The following is a 19,264-nucleotide window of genomic DNA, read 5'->3' as shown; positions in this document are numbered from 1 at the left end:
TATTTTTTGGTAAAAAAAAATCCGAGGTGGGGGAGACAAAATAAATTTTTAATATTTGTAACGGCCTTACTGAAATAGGAAAAAAATAATTCCAGGAGCTTCTAATTATTGACTGCCTTCCTTTAATATGTTATATCCATCGCTATTTTTATATTCTTCTGACGTTGGTCGAAATCTTTTAATAATCACAGTCACGCTTATATTCCGTCTGACCTTGTACCGCATTGTCATTCGTCCCGGAAAACGTTTCGCATTTGAAAGTATGTTCTGTTCGCCAGTGTGTATACGCTTGTTAGCTATTTTAGTTGAAGATAAAGACTATTGAGGCTCTTTCGTCGAGGGTGTTACATTGGGTCAAATGGGAAAATATTGGGGCCAAAGTCTACATGAATATAAAAGAAAGCAAAATCCACGGACGTAAAAATTGCAGAGAAGAGGCTTCTTACGTTCAATATACTTAAATGAAAATTAATGTGTATGAAAAAATCTTACAAATCTAAAAATGATTACGTAGTTAGTGTACGGCTTCGTAAGCCTATTATCACGCTTGAAATTATTATTACATCATGAAATTTGTAGGCTTGTTCCGTTCTTTTTCAAAGCTTACTGAAACAATGTTTCTTTTAATTTTTTTGATAAATATATTGGCTGTGCATATGCACAGCACATGTTTCGAAATTCAGATTTGATGTTGGTCATGCGAACAGGTATAAGGACGTTAGGTATGAGTGCATTAGGCATAAAGAATGTTAAGCATAAAATGCCCCAAAAACAGTCCACGACATAAAGAAGGTGTATGCCTAACGTCCTTATGCCTAACGCCATGGACCCAGCAATCTCATATTTTTGCATCAACACATTTTCTGAAAGAGTTTTCGTAAGAAGTTCTGAAGGATTTCCTGAAGAAATTCCCAAACATATTTCCGGAACATTTCCTTAAGAAGTTTTCTTAAGTTTCTTAAAAAAAACAGCTTAAATAAAATTCAAAGAGATTTCCGATAGAATTCTTGACTAAGTTTCCAAAGAAATTCCTAAAAAAAATCAGAAGAATACATATCTGAAGAAATCTGCAAAGTATTTTATGAAGGTATTTCCGAGGGATTTTCACAAGACATTTTCGAACAAACACATAAAGGAATTTTTAAAAAATCGTAAAGGAATCGCCAAATGCATCTCTAACGGAATTTCCGAAATAATTCCTTGAGATGTTTTCTAAAGTTTTAGCAAAGAAATTTTCAAATTAAATCCTGGAGGAAGATCTGAAGCAATTCTTAAAATTCGGAAGATTTTCCGATGGAATCTATGGAGAAATTTTCAAAGGAATACTCGGAGGAATTTCCTATGTGATTCCTGGAGGAATTTTGATTGAATGGCTGATGCAATTTCTGGGTGAACTTGCGAAGGAACTCCAGAAGGAATTTCTTAAGTAATTTACAAAATTGTTTTGTGAAGACACCAAAATATTCTTTAAAATAATATTTTTCGCAATACTTACTTTTTTTGCTGCTAAAATCTATATATGGCACGTTTGTTTTTGCCTGGAAATCAATGTAAAACACCTGGAAAAAACATGGAAAAATCAGGGAATTTTGTTTTTACAGATGAGTAGACACCCTGTTAATAAAATTCCAGCATATTTCCCGATATTTTCCCGGTGATTTTCAATTCCCATCTTTCCGGCTCCCTCAGTTTTTCCGGTTCATTGGTCACCCTGGTAGTACTTTTAGCAACATATATGAATCACATATTTGAATAACTAGGCAGGTTTGCCCGATGTTGTTGTTTTTTTCGACCAAACTGGCAATAGTTTAATTGATATCAGCGTCGTCCTCTAGATCGATTCCAGATCGAGCTTGATGGCTTTCTTCAGAACTCATAAAAACGTACCTAGTAATTGTTACGCTGCCTATAGTAGGTAGAATAATTCGTGTGGTTACTAGACTTGATGTTATTCAAGTGATTTTTATAACTTTATCACCTGCTAAGCACAATGTTTATATGTTGTTATGTTCATATAATATAGTTTATAATTATAGATTGATAATTAGATAGGAAACCGGTCCTCTGATTGATTGTGCAGTTTAATTCCAACGGAAAATTCTTATCATTGAATGTAAAAATAACCGGTTTACTGTATTTACAAGATTATTATACCAAACCTATGGACTTGAATCGATACTACATTCAAGGATTATAAAAGATAAGATTATAGCACACTGTAAAGAGTGTAGGTTCATCGAAAAGCAAGTATCAAGTAAAGATAGCGGCAGTGAGCCGAAGCAAGCATCACGGAAACGGGAGATGTTCTGCAATGATTCGAAACAAACAAAATTATTGATACACATGAGATAACATTAAATGAATTAGCGCCCCTTTGTCAGATACGTTTGTAAGCAGACTTTTAGAAGTTATTAAAATAAGAATCGCAAAAGTATGCTTACCGAAATTCACTTTAACTCTTAGGGATGGCTCAAATAGGACGCCGATTTTTGAAACTCCCCTCTATTTCTGTCTGTTCTTTTGGAAACGTTTGTAAACCTGTTTTAAAGTGCCATAAAGTGAAGTAATTAAGTTGAAAAAGTGAGATCCAATGCGTATTTATACAGTAAATTTAATCTATTTAATGTTCAATTACGATTGCCATCAAAACATTAGCACGAAAATTTGATTCGTCACATTCCAAAAAGGCTGCGAAGTTCGGTTGTGGGCTCCCTTATTGGTTCGGTTTTAGGCACCTTCATTTGATTGACAAATCGTTCAATATTGATGTAGTTGCCACCTTATTTTAGTGATTTATTAAATCTGGGCGGTTTCCATTCATTTTTCTCCATCTTTAGACGGGTTTTCAAGGGTGCCCAAAAAATTTAAATGTCTAAAAATGTGAAATTTGCAAATTATTCGAATCGAAGAAATCAAACTTAAAAGAGTATCAGTATGGAATCTGATATTTTCTTCACTTCCTATTCTTCACAGATTCCATACTGATACTTCCCTTCCTCTTCATACTATATGAAATCTTCATGACTTTATGACCGTAGCCTAACGAAACTGTCAAATTTGTACTTTCGCCTCTAATTCTGAACATTCAATTCATGAAGATGTACATCTAAATTTGGAAGATGATAATAGCATTTCCATATCATTGTAAAAAGCGTTCAAAGTAACTAATACGCTCATTTCATTATTTATAGTATAACTGAGATCTTCAACTCGAAAGGTAATTTGGGAAAAGCTAGTCCAAAAGTATTAGTCCAGTATGATTTAGTTCCACCATTGATAACCGTTTCAGATATTTTCGTTAGTGAGTTAATCGAATTTTCATTAATGAGTAATTCACTGTTGCCCTTGATCCCAATATTTCGTACATTATCTCATACCTAAATGTTCACATGCCCGTGTGACCTCTTAATCGAGCTTGCGTGACTATGCGTGTCTCAGGGAGTAACAGATGAGAGAGAATCAGTGGTTTTTATACTCCCACTTCAGGAACTTCAACAGGAGACCTTTTTTGGACAGCAGAACTTAAGGAATGCTCATGATTTCGTTCAATATCGCAAACAGACTTGGATCTAAACAGGTCGAAGACTTAATTCTTTCCGGTTATTATTGTTATTCAAAATAAGCCTGAAAACTCACTTCTACCACTATGAGCTGAAACGTAGAAATAGTAGCCCTACTTTTTGACTACATGAAAATCCATAGCTTTCAAAATGCTTATGAGCTCTTCAGATTACTACTGGAAATCCCTATGAACTTGGAATATTCATCATATTGGAAATTCACCAATTACCTACAGGCTTGAGAAATCCCTTGCAGAATCCCAGAAATAATTGTCAATTTACTGTTGACCCAGTGACACAAACATGATTAAAGCCTCCCTCAAACCTAAGCGATTTCATCGCCGCGACAACTAGTCGCCGCGATTCCATCGTTGGGTCGCTGCAGGCAATTTTCTATAAACGCTTCCATACCAACGGTGACAGAATCGCTGTCGCCAAGCGATAGAATCGCGTCGTGACGGTGGCGTCACGTGTGTTTGGTGGAACCTTAATTTAACAGTTGTTGAACTAAAAAAGCATAAATATTTATTTCTGTTTAAATTATATAAACAACCTCCTGGACAACGGTTAAGACTAAATCATATTTTTATTCAATCATCAGAAAATTTTGCAAAATTTGTTTTGGTCCGTCGCCCTGCAGCACACGGTGCCGGATTAATCAAGGAGGTGTCTCCATTACTTTTACGAATAGTAAGAAAGCGGATAAAGTGCAAATGTTAAAAATGTTGGAAAATAATTTTATCCTAATCTACCTTTTGTCCATTATGAATTCATTTGTGCAATTCCGATACCACGATGATGTCACTATTCAATTATTATTTAAAAAAAAAAACTGTTTTTCAGCTTGCTTTAAATTTGTATGCGTGTATGTATGCAATCTAAGGAAAAGGCTGCCTTCCTGGAATTCTAAATAAATCATCCATATCTCCATAAAATCCTCACAGGCAATATGACATACCTTAGCGTAGGGTATTCAATGGCTCATTAGTTCCATGATCAATTCAATGAATTATTGTTGACCTAGTCAGAATTTTTAATGCTTTTTAAAGCTTTATCAAATTATATGTCTATACATTATAAAACTATAATGCAGATTACAATATGTAACAAGCATCATTAATTATTCTTTTTCCTCTTGTTTTTCTTCAGGCCTCAATGCGTGTCCAACGAAGTCATACATATTTCTTCGAAAAGAATTGCCAGTCAGGTTGGCCAACATAATGAAGGAAATCACTCTTTTGCCGGAAAGTCTATTGAGGATGCCTTCAGTGGGTTTGGTTAGTGCATGGTACGTGAAAAGTTTCGAGGAAGTTCTTGCGTTTGAGAAAACAGAACCCACTGGTGACAATCTAGAAAAGTAAATAAATTCACATTTTAAATAAGGCCATACACTTAAGCACCCTGAAGCAGTTTCTCACTTAAGTTTTTTCCCTTCCCTCTACTTATTATACGTAGATTTTGCAAATCTCTCATACAAATCCGGGAACGACATTCGGATGTGGTGCAAACCATGGCACAAGGTATTCTGGAGCTGAAAGAATCGCGAAATGGGCTTATCGAACCATCAACTGAGCTTTCAATGCAGTACTTCCTAGACCGACTTTATATGTCCCGCATCAGCATTCGTATGCTAATCAACCAACATAGTAAGTGCAATGTGAAACCACTGAGAAATAGACGTTCCATTTAAAACAAAATGCAATCGAAATCATCGTCTGTAAAGTGCGTCAAACACTAGCAAAACCGATGGAATCATCGATCGTTGCAGAATCAGTCACCTACAAGAAATTGAATCCATCATTAAACGACGGTGAACGATGGATCATACACGCAGTAACTAGAATAAAATTGCGTTTTTTCTCTTTGAAAATAAATTAATAATTTTGAGTTGAGTAATTTCCAGCTTTTGACGGAAATTTTGTAAAATTTTCAATAAAGACGCCCAAGGATGTTATCGATCATTTAGTAATCTGCCTTCGATCATTTAGTAGTTTTTCAATAACTCATTCCAGAGGCTAAATTTCAAAATGTGTTGTATGGTGGACTTCTAGTGCAAAGGTTTATCCAAAACTCTGCCTAACAGTTCATTGTTTGAATTTCACTAATAACGGAGCTATAGCGCTAGTAGCAGTAACTAAGACTAAATGATTGCATATTTTGTTATCATTTAGTATTAGTATAGCAAATAGCACCGTAACTCCTATAGCAGTGGTATTCGAATATCGACCTGTTAAGGAGAGTTGTAGAAAAACCTTCGCACTAAAAGTCCACCATACAACACATTTTCAAATTTAGCCTCTGGAATGAGTTATTGAAAAACTACTAAATGATCGAACGCAAATTACTAAATGATCGATAACATCCTTGAAGACACCAACACAATTTAGAAGATAAAAGTTAACGTGTATGTAGAGTGAGACGTATGTTTCTCAGTGGTGTAATTATATCATCACAACAAGGTGTTAATGTATTGTTATTCACATGCTTTAGCCATTCTATTCGGTGAGATTCCGCAATCTGGCAGACACGTCGGATGTATTGATCCTCTGTGTGATCCACATATGGTCGTCCAAGACGCATACGAGAATGCACGCTTCTTATGTGACCAGTACTATCTCGCTAGCCCTGAATTGGAAGTCATAGAACACAATGGTACATGTCTCCATAATTTAATCAAGTCTACAATGTTATAAAAGTTATTTGCTCTACATTTCAGATCTAGAAAAAGGTAAACCCATCAAAATAGTGTACGTACCATCACATCTGTATCACATGCTGTTCGAGCTGTTCAAGAACTCAATGCGCGCCGTGATGGAGTACCATGGTACCGAAGATGATATTCCTCCACTCAAGGTGACCATTGTTAAGGGAAAAGAGGACATTTGTGTTAAAATGTCTGACCGCGGCGGTGGTATTCCCAGATCCTATGTCGATCAGTTATTCAAGTACATGTACAGCACAGCACCCCAACCTCCCAAGTCCAAATCGGACCTTCCACTCGTTCCTTTGGCCGGTGAGTACAAAGTGTAATTTTCTATGTTTCTACTAAATAATGTGTGTTATGACGTTGACAGTGCCTGGCATTTTTAGAGACATATCTGTGCTTTGGGACATTTCTTCCTTACGTATATGGAATAAACTAACCGATCTTAAACTGTTTCATAATTAATAATAAATAAAGGGACCTTCGCAGTTCAATCTCCCGCTTGTGTATGTAAGGCTGTTTGCTGTTTCTAAACAAACTGTTGTTGCGTAATTAGCCGTAGATCTTTTTGCAAGGTAGAATAGATTTACGTACAGACCCATGCTTACTTGAATTCCCCATGAAACAACATTTCGGTATTGCTTCAGTAAGTAGGTAATTACTGCATTAGCACCCTTTCTTGGTTGGCATATTGTATGATGCTCCTCTTCGGGGGTCTACTTCGTTACTGAGACCTTCGGCTTTTATATATGTGCAAAATAAACACAATAACTCCTTAAGCCCTTCGCCTCCAAGTTCCTTATTGAACCATTCAGCTTCTGATACAGTTGCGAGTTACTCAGATAATCACGCTGGATCTATCGGACAGGGAGTTCTCCTGCGGTGAACCAACAACCTACTTTCGTGGAAGACTGTTGCGTAGCATGCACCACTCTTAACATTTGGCGATTACCAGATTAGCTCATATCCGAAGCATTTTCTTTCTTCAACTTTCATCAACCAGCCGAGTGCCGAAGTCGGTGCGGCTGATTTAATGGTGCCCGACGACTCCAAACCGCTACTTTAATGCATCACGCTCTATCCCGACCTAGTTCCTGGCAGTTAATCTAGCCTACTCCGACGGGAACTCCACCCTCGAATACAATTTTCTGGTTGGTACTACGGCTGCCACATGCTGTTGGCCATGCACAGGCTTTCGGCCCACCAAGAATGTCTATCTTTTTTTATTTATGTGAATTTTGAAAAATAATCAGTTTTTTTTCTTGCCGAAATTTACCAAGGGCAATGTCACTTGGTGGGAGAGTGGGTTGGAGAACCACCCTCAGGTCCAACTTAGGGACCTTTCGTATCTAATTAAAACAAATAAACGATTTAAAATTGGACCTAACATTCTTGTGATTAGTAATGCACAGTGGTTTAACAGAGAACAAAATATTTATTGGACTAGTCGTGTGGAGAGTTCAAAATGGAATGAACAGAATTTTCTATTTAGTTTTAATCAATAGGTTGCTAAGGTAGTGTTGAAGAGAACCAATGGTAGCTTGGACTCCGATTACAATATCAACACCCCCTCTCAATCGGTCAACCCGAGCGATTTTCGAAGTTCTTGAAACCGGCTATTATCAAGTGCTTTAGTAAAAACGTCTGCTAATTGTTTGTTTGATGGAACCGATTGAATTTTGATATTCCCTTTGACAACATGATCTCGCAGGAAGTGGTGCTTCACATCAATGTGTTTAGCCCTTTTGCATTCGATGTTCTTTGCCATAGCTATACATCCGTGGTTATCTTCATATATTGTGAATGGTTCATTCGATGATATGATCTTCAAATCTGTAAGAATTCCTTTCAGCCAGATGCCTTCAGAAACAGCCAGACTTAAAGCACCATATTCCGCTTCGCTTGAAGATAAGGCCACTGTTTGTTGTTTCCTGCTGGCCCAAGAAACCGTATTTCCGAAAACTTGAAAACGTACCCGCTTACTGATTTCCTGTCCACAGTATCAGATGCCCAGTCCGCGTCAGCAAATCCTATTAAAGCTTCTGAGGTCCTGTTACTCGTATATTCAAGCTTGATGTTTTTCGTGCCTTTCAGGTAACGAGCAATCCTTTTCAGAGCTTGAAAATGGGAATCTCCTGGATTCTGTTGATATCTTCCAAGGTATCCGACAGCATAGCTGATATCCGGTCTGACACATAGCATCGTGTACATCATACTCCCCAGCAGCTCCCTATAAGGATGTGTTGTTGAATTTCTATCTTTAGCGCTTAACTGACATCCTTTCTCCATTGGGGTCTTCGCCGGATTACAATCTTGCAGTCCGAACTTGACTAGAATGCGATTGATCCCAGCTTCATGCGAAAGGTGCAAATTTCCTTCCGTTCTATTGTAATTTATCTTTATACCCAGAAAACAGTTGACTTCACCACAATCAGTCATTTGGAATTCCTTGCTCAACATCTTCTTAGCTTCCAATACAAATTTGAGTTCATCTCCGAAAATTAACACGTCATCGACATATATTATTATGTAAATGTTGCCTTGCTTGTTTGACTTGGTATATAGACAATAATCATGTTGCGATCGTAGAAATCCATTTGCCAGCAGTATTTCGTTGAGCTTATTATTCCAGCAACGGGGACTTTGCTTCAACCCATAAAGCGATTTTCTAAGCTTGCACACCAAGTTTGACTCTGCTTTTACGCCATCTGGAACTGCTAAATAAACATCTTCTTCGAGATCGCCGTACAGGAAGGCAGTCTTGACATCCAGTTGTTGAATGTACATCTTCCGTTGAACAGCTACTGATAGGACGGTCCGAATTGTTGCCAGTCTTGCTACAGGTGCGTAGGTTTCACCATAGTCCAAGCCAGCCTTTTGTTGGAACCCCTTGGCTACGAGACGGGCTTTGTAGCGGACAGGGTTTCCGTCTTCGTTTTCCTTGATACGAAAAATCCATTTGGTTTTGATAGGCTTTATTCCTTTGGGACATTCTGCCAGACTCCAAACATTGTTTTTCTTAAGGGATTCCAATTCTTCCTTCACAGCTAGAAGCCAAAACGTTTCATCCGGACGTCCGAAGATTTCATCATACGATTCGGGAACATCGATAGGATACGTGGATATTGTTCCAATGTCTGTAGGTGAATATTGTACGGCAGAAAATATACGTCCAGTCAAGAAATCTTTAAACTTACCAGGGAGTCTGCGCTCCCGTTCGCTGTGCCTCGTGGTTTCCATATCAAGGTTTGAACCAAGTTCTTGTTGCGAAGGGAGCGCTGCTGGTATTGAAGGTCCAGGGTTGAATTCATCTTTTTCGGATTCATCATCGGTCAAAAGCATCGCACCGGAGCCGGCATGATCAGCGTTCTCCCCCTCTTGCTCGGGCCTTGGTGCAGTTGGAATTTCGTTTTGGATTTGATCATTGATTTCTAAATTCAGATCGTATGGAACCACAATTAAAGGAGTCTTCGATTGTTTCTTATCAGCATACGGAAAAGAGAATTCATCGAATTTAACATCCCTGGATATGAACAGCTGCCTTGATTCAATGTTCCATAGTCGGTAGCCATTTGGTGCATAGCCGACCATTACTGCAACTTTGCTCTTCGGATCAAGCTTTCTCCTTTGTTGCGACGGTATCCATGCATAAGCTTTGCATCCAAACACTCGAAGCTTCGTCAAATCCGGTTTTCACTCATCCAAAGCTCGGCAGGGGTTTTCGGTCAACGATAGCACGTGTTGGACTTCTGTTAATTAGGTAAACTGAAGCAAGTACCGCTTCGCCCCACATAGATTTAGGAACACTTGATTCCACCAACATCGAACGCACTTTCTCAATTATGGTCCTATTTAATCTTTCGGCTACTCCATTCTGCTGAGGTGTATAAGCGGCTGTAGTTTCAAGTTGTATGCCTTTTTCTTCGTAGTATTGTTTTTGATTATTAGAACAATATTCACGGCCTTGATCAACGGTGAGTTTGGAAATAGCATGACCCATTGCTGCAGTTGCCATTGCCTCGTAACAACGAAATTTCTCAAAGACTTCAGACTTTGCCTTGACTAGGTAAACAACTGCAAAATGCGTAAAATCGTCTACAAATGACACAAAATACCGCGATCCATCCATGGCTACAGGAGTGATTGGACCGCAAACATCCGAATGGATTCTTTCTAGCGGACGAAAAGTGCGAGGTCGGGTGCCATTGAACGGTTCACGGCATTGCTTCCCAAAAACACAAGCATCACACATTTCCAGTTTACCATTCAGCCTTGAAATGCCTGTAACCATATCGAATTTCACCAGCGCTTCTAAATTACCACTTCCAATGTGGCCTAACCGACGATGCCAAAGATTGATGTCTTGCACAGCACACAAGTTTGCAAATCCGTCAACCGAGTAGAACACATCGAGTTCGTAGAAATCACCTCTAAGCGGACATCTTGCGATCACCGAGTTTTCATGCTTAATTTCTCCTACTTCAGGTCCAAAATTTACCATCACACCGGCCTTGGTCATCCGCTTGACTGATAACAAATTAGCTCGAAGATTCGGTACAAACAGCACGTCGTAAATGGTCATTTTCACACCTTGACGATTAACTCCACAAATAGTACCTTTATACCATGCGGTCATTGACTGGTCATTCTTCGCCACACCGATTACGACAGGTTCATCTAACTTCTTTAATGATTTGAACACTTTTTTTTCGTTTGCAAGATGATGACTCGCCCCGGAATCTAGCTTGAATGTCACAATACTACGTCGGGTATCCTCAGCTCCATTTACTCCAACCATGAATGCAACAGCCTTGTTATTCGTAATTACGTTAGCTTCCGCTTGCAACTTGACACGACAATCTTTCGCCATATGGCCCTTCTTCTGGCACCTGTTGCATTTTCCGTTGAACTTCCGTGGCTTCTGCTTGAATCCAGCGAAGGCTGCAGGTTTCTCTTTACCCGTATCCACCATTCTATCGGACTTGTTCAGTTCTTCAGCCATCAATCGTTCGCGTACAACATCCAGAGTTAACTGCTTTTCTCCTAGGTTCTCCAACGCCGTTACAAGTGGGTCATAGGATTCAGGCAATGTTACAAATAACTGCGACACCATGTCGGCTTCCTCCAACTTTGCGCCAGCTGACTTGAGTTGTCTCACCAGCTCGTCGAACACCTTCAAATGATCCTTGATCAACGATCCTTCTGCCATCTTGAGCCTTGCGAGTTGCTTCCGAACAAATGTTTGAGACGACACCGACTTCTTCGCATAAACGTTTTCCAAAACGGTCCAAATTTCCTTTGCTGTAGTCTTCTCGCGTATCAGATCCAGGAGGTCGTCGTGAATGAAGGAAATAATTACGTTCGCAGCCTTATTGTCCATTTTTCAAATTTTGCTTGGTCTTCCGCAGCTGCTGGTGCATCCTGGATTATCGCATCTAACAGCTCAACGGACTTTAAATAACGCTCCACCCGAAATTTCCAATTTTCATACCCAATCCCGGAAAACGGAACTATTCCGTGAACTGTTTCTCTTCGTGAGTCGCCCATAACCTCTTGTGATTAGTAATGCACAGTGGTTTAACAGAGAACAAAATATTTATTGGACTAGTCGTGTGGAGAGTTCAAAATGGAATGAACAGAATTTTCTATTTAGTTTTAATCAATAGGTTGCTAAGGTAGTGTTGAAGAGAACCAATGGTAGCTTGGACTCCGATTACAATATCAACAAACATAGATAAAAAACTTTATCTAACACTTAAAAAACATGAAATTTGGTTAGAAAATAAATGCTATCGTTAAGAGATGACGTAAACAAGAAAGTTTGCTATATAGAGGCTAAACCGAAGAAAGGGACCAGTTGTTCTGTGAAGGTTTAGATGTCCTTTAATGGCCATAAAACGTGAAATTATATTGATTCATTGCGCTACTTTCCGGAGATATTGAAATGGCTCGAGGCAAAAACACGTACCCTAAAGTTGCGATTAAACTCCTCATTTCCTCTCATTGGAGAAAATTCCAGACCGGTGTATTTCCGTTTTTCTTGATTTTTTCTTCTTCTTCAATGGCTCTACATTCCAACTGGAACTTGGCCTGCTTTTCAACAGCTGAATCGAACTTTTGTGAGGCTGTAACTCAGTCATGTTAACCATTACAAGGGAAATGGAGCGGTAGTAGCGACATTGTTTGTAAAAGAGAGCGGGGTGTAAGGCCCGCTCAGCTGACCTTGTTAAGTTTTGCAGCTTGGTATGAAAAGAGGACTTAAAACCCTGGATGGGGTCTCCGGACTGCCTGGTTACTGGAGATGAGTGGGGTCTTATGTCCATGGATTGATCCAAGAAAGACTCGAAACCGTCGCAATGGCAGGCAGCCTCACCCCCAAGATTATCCTCGGGATAACCAGGAAGCCGTTGTTGCTTAAATGTGCCTACATAAGCCCCATCCTTAACCCTCTCTTTCCCACGACTTTTTTCAAAGATTTCAATAGGAAGGAATCACCTATGATAAAAATGCTAGAACAAAAGTTATTTGGCATAGCTAACATTAGTGGAAAACGAAAAAAAAGTTTTTGATTGTAAATCAATAGTTACTTGATTGTTTTTAATAGTTTTACTATTTTTACTCAAAATTGATTATATTTGCAGTCTAATGAAACCATAAAGTTGTGCAAAATACTGCTCTTTGTTATAGAAATAATTCAATGAACGTTGGTAGCTGCAACATTGGATGGAGCTTTACAGCTACCGTGGGAAGGAAAGGGTTAAGAAAAAAAATGAGGGCAGTGATGCTGGCTGCATCGTCGAAGTGTGAGTCCCTGACGCAGGCACGTCCATGGGATACCTGGAAACCTGGAGTTTAGGGCATCGACAGATGAAATGTTCCACTGAATATTGGGCCCTGCAAACGTCGCATACTGCCCAGAAGGCACTCCCATCAAAGTTGTACGAGATACGAGATACGCGTATACCTGGTTCGGAGCCGAGAGACAATTTGCTGTTCCTTAACGTTTTTCCTAGCCGTGGTTGTCAACCATTAAACTGGCCTATTATTCACCTCCTCGGTAGGACATACCAGCAAACCCTCTAAATTGGAAACCGTCGTTTATATCGCAGCTGTCTAAGATCTGCTGCCACCAATAGATTAGCGACGTCAATACCCTATTCTACTTCTGTTGGGCTACTGCACAATACTTAGGGATTAGATGTTCTACTTGCACGGCTACCTCTTGTCTCCACCTATCGGGCAAGCAGAATCGTTCATAGGGCGACCATCCAACTTTCAATTTGCCAACTTTGAGGACCTTGTTAGAGAGCCTTTCTCCTCCTTGATGGCCCGTACTGAGTTCTTCATCTACAGTGACCTCGTCCAGTTATTTAGACTGTTGAGTCACATCGTTGTATAGGTTTCTTACCTCTACTTCTCATCCAGGGCTTTATGGACTAGTGTATCGTAGGTATCGCCGTTCACTTGTGCGCCCGTCTTAACTTCGAGGATCATCTTGCCTGATATAGTACGTTTAATGCAACGCTTTTTTTCCAAGTTCTGAGCCATCCCCACTCTGCTTTTCTTTTGACAAATCGGGGGCTACTTTGGATATTTCGAAACCAGAATTGTTACGTAAATTACTTAATGCCATTGTCACCTTTCGGGTGCCTTGTTAATAGTTAGATGGCAACTTTCTTTTTCAAATTTGGTATTTTTTCGTTCATTTAAAAAATCAAAGTAGCTCCCGGAGTCAAAAGAAGCTCCGCACGACGGTACATATCATTTATCTTACATTCAGCATGTGATCGGTATTTCTTGGATTACCTTCGGCGTTGATGCGAATACTATTTTGACATGTACTACATGTGTCGAAGTCGAATACTGCGAAACATTGAGCGGTTGACGTATAAAATCATAAAACGGTTGACTATAGCTCAAGAATAAAAAGCCTCGCACATAAGATATATTGCGGGCAGCAAAGACTATGTCCAAGGGCTTGACGATCCCTCCCCAGGCCATCTGCGAGTTGTGGTGCCTGCCTGGGATGTGGTTGGATTTGACAGTGTTAAACTTCTATAAAAAGCTGCATGTATCCGCAAGTAGGCTCCGCCAAAGCGACCGTGTGCCGCTTAAAGCGCACAAGCCCAAATCCAGGTGTTAGGTGGGACACTAAACAGACCTGACACGACGGCCCCGCGACGAGACAGGAGGTTTGTGCAGGCCCAATAACCCGCCTTTAAAAACAACCATTACGAACGACATAGAAGTTAATACGACTCGATATAATCGGCAACGACCTAGGCGACAAATAAAGAATCACGATTGGAAGCTGGAACATGGAACCGCAAGTCGCTATGCTTCGTAGGTTGCGACAGGATAATCTACGATGAATTACATCCCCGCAACTTCGACGTTGTAGCGCTGCAGGAAATCTGGACAGGATAGAAAGTGTGGAAAAGCGGGCATCGAGCGGCTTCCTTCTACCAAAACTGTGGCACCCCCAACGAGCTGGGAACCGGCTTCATAGTGCTGGGCAAGATGCGCCAACGAGTGGTTGGGTGGCAACCAATCAACGCAAGGATGTGCAAGCTGAGGATTAAAGGCCGTTTCTTCAATTATAGCACTTTCTTTCCCCACAAGAATATCCACAAGGCAACATGGAAATCACCTACTCAAGTAGGTGAGTCTTCCACTGCGGCTAAACATTGGGCGCCTACATGACGGTAGACTAGCCCAAGATTACGCGCAGCAACTGGAAGTGGCACTCCCAACGGAAGAGCAGCTAGGCGCAGCGTCTCTTGAAGATGGCTGGAGAGATATTCGATCCGCCATTGGAAGCACCGTAACCGCTGCACTAGGCACGCTGCCCCCGGATCAGAGAATCGACTGGTATGACGGCGAATTTGAGCAGTTAGTTGAGGAGAAGAATGCAGCATGGGCGAGATTGCTGCAACGCCGCACGAGGGCGAACGAGGCACAATACAAACGAGCGCGAAACAGACAAAACTCGATTTTTCGGAGGAAAAAGCGCCAGCAGGAAGATCGAGACCGTGAAGAGACGGAGCAGCTGTACCGCGTTAATAACGTGCCACAGCCAGAAATGTGTAAGAACATAAACGAGAACCTTCTTACAAACGAGCGTGAGGTGATCTAAAGGTGGCGGCAGCACTACGAAGGTATGGCGCGCAGGACATGCGACTTCTGGCTCTGAACCTCCAGGAAATCCAGGAGGAGATCGGTTGGCTGAAAAACAACAAAGCCCCTGGAGTTGACCAACTACCAGAAGAGCTGTTTAAACATGGCGGTGAGACACTGGATAGAGCGCTGCACTGGGTAATTACCAAGGTTTGGGAGGAGGAAGTTTTGCCGCAGGAGTGGATGGAAGGTGTCGTGTGTCCCATCTACAAAAAGGACGATAAGCTGAATTGCAGCAACTACCACGCAATCACATTACTCACATACCCAAATTGTATGCCACCGACTAACACCATCTTCAAAAGACTTCGTGAGGCAGTATCAGGCGGGATTTATGGGTGAACGCTCTACCACAGATCAGATATTTGCCGTACGTCAGGTATTGCAGGAATGCCGCGAATACTTACAACATGCCCACACATCATCTATTTATCGACTTCAAAGCCGCATATGATACAATCGATCGAGACCAGCTATGGCAGCTAATGCACGAACACCGATTTCCGGATAAGCTGATACGGTTGAAGCGACGATGGATCGGGTGATGTGCGTAGTTCGAGTTTCAGGGGCATTCTCGAGTCCCTTCGAAACCCGTAGAGGGTTACGGCAAGGTGATGGTCTTTCGTGTCTGCTATTCAACATCGCTTTGGAGGGAGTAATACGAAGGGCAGGGATTGACACGAGTGGTACGATTTTCACGAAGTCTGTCCAGTTATTTGGTTTCGCCGACGACATTTTTTTTTTTTTATTATTTTTTTATTTTTTTTTTTTAACTAATTTTATTTGCTAATTATCTAATACATGCATTCATCTCTTAGACTAGGTGTTCCGTGTTTTCTTAACACTATCATCCTTATTTGCTATGTTACGCTTTTAGTTATTATTAATACATTTCAATTGCCTCTGGCAGTTAGAATTTTTCCTCTGGTTGAATTGAACCATGTAGGAATTACAATGTTTTCAACTTAAACTAAACTTAACCTATTTTATACTAAGGGTACAAGGAGTTAATCGTTGCAATAGAAGATTGCAACGATTTTTGTCTAAAATTGGAAATTATTTTGTTGGACATTTGTTGCAATGTCTCAATATTAGAAATTCTATGAAGTTCATTGGTACTATACCACGGAGGCAACTTCAGAATCATTTTCAAAATTTTATTTTGAATCCTCTGGAGTGCTTTCTTTCTGGTATTGCAGCAACTAGCCCATATTGGCACAGCATACAACATGGCAGGTCTAAAAATTTGTTTGTAAATCAAAAGTTTGTTCTTAAGACAAAGTTTTGATTTTCTGTTTATAAGTGGATATAGGCACTTAATATATTTGTTACATTTGGCTTGAAGGCCTTCAATGTGATTTTTAAAAGTTAATTTTTGATCTAGCAGAAGTCCTAAATATTTAGCTTCGCTAGACCAATTAATTGGAACCCCATTCATAGTGACAATATGTCTGCTAGAAGGTTTCAAATAAGAAGCTCTCGGCTTATGTGGGAAAATTATAAGCTGAGTTTTGGAAGCATTCAGGGAAATTTTCCATTTTGCAAGTAAGTGGAGAAAATATCCAAACTTTTTTGCAATCTACTACAAATGACACGAAGGCTACGCCCTTTGGCTGAGAGACCTGTGTCATCTGCAAACAAAGATTTTTGACACCCTGGTGGTAAATCAGGTAAGTCAAGTAAAATGTTATACAAAATGGGCCCCAGTATGCTGCCTTGGGAACACCAGCTCTTACAGGTAATCTATCAGATTTAGAATTCTGATAGTTTACCTGCAGTGAGCGATCTGATAAATAATTTTGGATCAGTTTAATAATGTACAGAGGAAAATTAAAATTCATCAATTTTACAATCAAACCTTCATGCCAAACACTGTCAAATGCTTTCTCTATATCAAGAAGAGCAACTCCAGTCGAATATCCTTCAGATTTGTTGAGCCGAATTAAGTTCGTAACTCTTAATAACTGATGAGTGGTTGAATGCCCATGGCGAAAACCAAATTGCTCATCAGCAAAAATAGAATTGTCATTAATATGAACCATCATTCTATTTAAAATAATCTTTTCAAACAGTTTGCTTATTGAAGAAAGCAAACTGATTGAGCGATAACTAGAAGCCTCACGTGGATTTTTGTCCGGCTTCAAAATTGGAACAACTTTGGCGTTTTCCATTTATCTGGAAAGTATGCCAATTGAAAACATTTGTTAAATAAATTAACCAAAAAGGATAAAGAGCTCTCAGGAAGTTTTGTATGTAGAAAGTATGTAGAAAATACCATCATCACCCGGGGCTTTCATATTTTTAAATTTTCTAGTAATAGATCTCACTTCATCCAAATTGGTTCCCAACGAAGGGTCAAAAACATTCTCTTGATTGAGAATGTCTTCGAAGCTCCGTGTAACCTGATCCTCAATTGGACTAGTGAGACCTAGACTAAAATTATGGGCACTCTCGAACTGCTGAGCAAGTTTTTGAGCCTTTTCACCATTTGTTAATAAAATTTTATTTCCCTCTTTAAGCGCTGGAATTGGCTTTTGAGGTTTTTTAAGAATTTTCGTTAATTTCCAAAAGGGTTTCGAACTGGGATCCAACTTCGAGACATTATTCTCAAAGTTGGTATTTCTCAGAATAGCGAAACGTTTTTTAATTTCATTTTGCAAATCTCGCCAAATAACTTTCAACGTGGGATCGCGAGTTCTTTGGTATTGCCTTCTTCTCACATTTTTAAGACGGATCAGTAGCTGAAGATCGTCGTCAATAATAATGGAGTTGAATTTAACTTCACATTTCGGAATTGCAATGCCTCTGGCTTCGACAATTAAATTTGTCAAAGATACGAGAGCATTATCAATATCACTTTTGGTATCGAGAGGAATATCAACTTCAAAATTCCTATCGATATACGTTTTATATAAATCCCAATCAGCTCTATGATAATTAAAAGTAGAGCTGATTGGATTATAAATGGCTTCTTGTGAGATTTCAAATGTCACAGGAAGGTGATCAGAGTCAAAGTCAGCATGAGTTACCAATTGGCCACACAGCTGACTTGAATCCGTTAAAACTAAATCAATTGTAGAAGGATTTCGACTGGAAGAAAAACAAGTTGGTCCATTGGGATATTGAATAGTATAATATCCCGCAGAACAATCTTCAAATAAAATTTTACCATTGGAATTGCTTTGAGCATTATTCCATGAACGGTGTTTGGCATTGAAGTCACCAATTACGAAGAATTTTGATTTGTTGCGAGTCAGAATTTGAAGATCAGCTTTCAGCAAATTCTTTTGCTGCCCATTGCATTGAAAAGGCAAGTAGGCTGCAATGAAGGAAAATTGTCCAAAATTTGTTTCAACAGAAACTCCCAAGGTTTCAAAAACTTTGGTTTCAAACGAAGAAAATAATTTATGTTTGATACGTCTATTAATGACAATGGCGACCCCACCACAGGCGCTGTCAAGACGATCATTTCTGTAAATAAAATAGTTTGGATCTCTTTTAATGGAGAGTCCTGGTTTCAAATAAGTTTCAGTTATAATGGCAATATGCACATTATGAACTGAAAGGAAGTTGAATAATTCATCTTCCTTACCCTTTAGAGAGCGGGCATTCCAATTTAGAACTTTCACACAATTATTTGGATCCATTGAAACGGAGTCCGATAACAATTTTTTGTGTGTACTTTATACCAACCTGAACAGCTTCAGGAATGGTATTTGCTTTGAACATTGCATCAATCATGTGATGCAATTGTTCAGTTAAAAATCAAAATCAGAAGCAGTCATGCTACCTGAATCAACAACATGGCCATTATTTTCCGTTG

At 39.6% G+C, this 19,264-nt stretch overlaps 1 protein-coding gene across 2 annotated transcripts in view; it reads left to right on the top strand.

The window, feature by feature from the left end:
- LOC134211855 (pyruvate dehydrogenase (acetyl-transferring) kinase, mitochondrial) overlaps positions 1-19,264 on the top strand; it is a 45,575-nt gene that overhangs the window by 11,010 nt on the left and 15,301 nt on the right. For both annotated transcript variants that reach the window (XM_062689177.1, XM_062689178.1), the window contains exons 2-5: positions 4,710-4,917; positions 5,016-5,206; positions 6,051-6,212; positions 6,277-6,573. In XM_062689177.1, the coding sequence (XP_062545161.1) occupies positions 4,710-4,917; positions 5,016-5,206; positions 6,051-6,212; positions 6,277-6,573 (858 nt within the window). The remainder of the gene's footprint in view (positions 1-4,709; positions 4,918-5,015; positions 5,207-6,050; positions 6,213-6,276; positions 6,574-19,264) is intronic.

Source organism: Armigeres subalbatus, chromosome 2, assembly GCF_024139115.2.
Source record: "Armigeres subalbatus isolate Guangzhou_Male chromosome 2, GZ_Asu_2, whole genome shotgun sequence".
NCBI lineage: Eukaryota > Metazoa > Arthropoda > Insecta > Diptera > Culicidae > Armigeres > Armigeres subalbatus.
The sequence above is the reverse complement of the archived record's forward strand: the minus strand, read 5'-3'. Positions and strand labels throughout refer to the sequence as shown.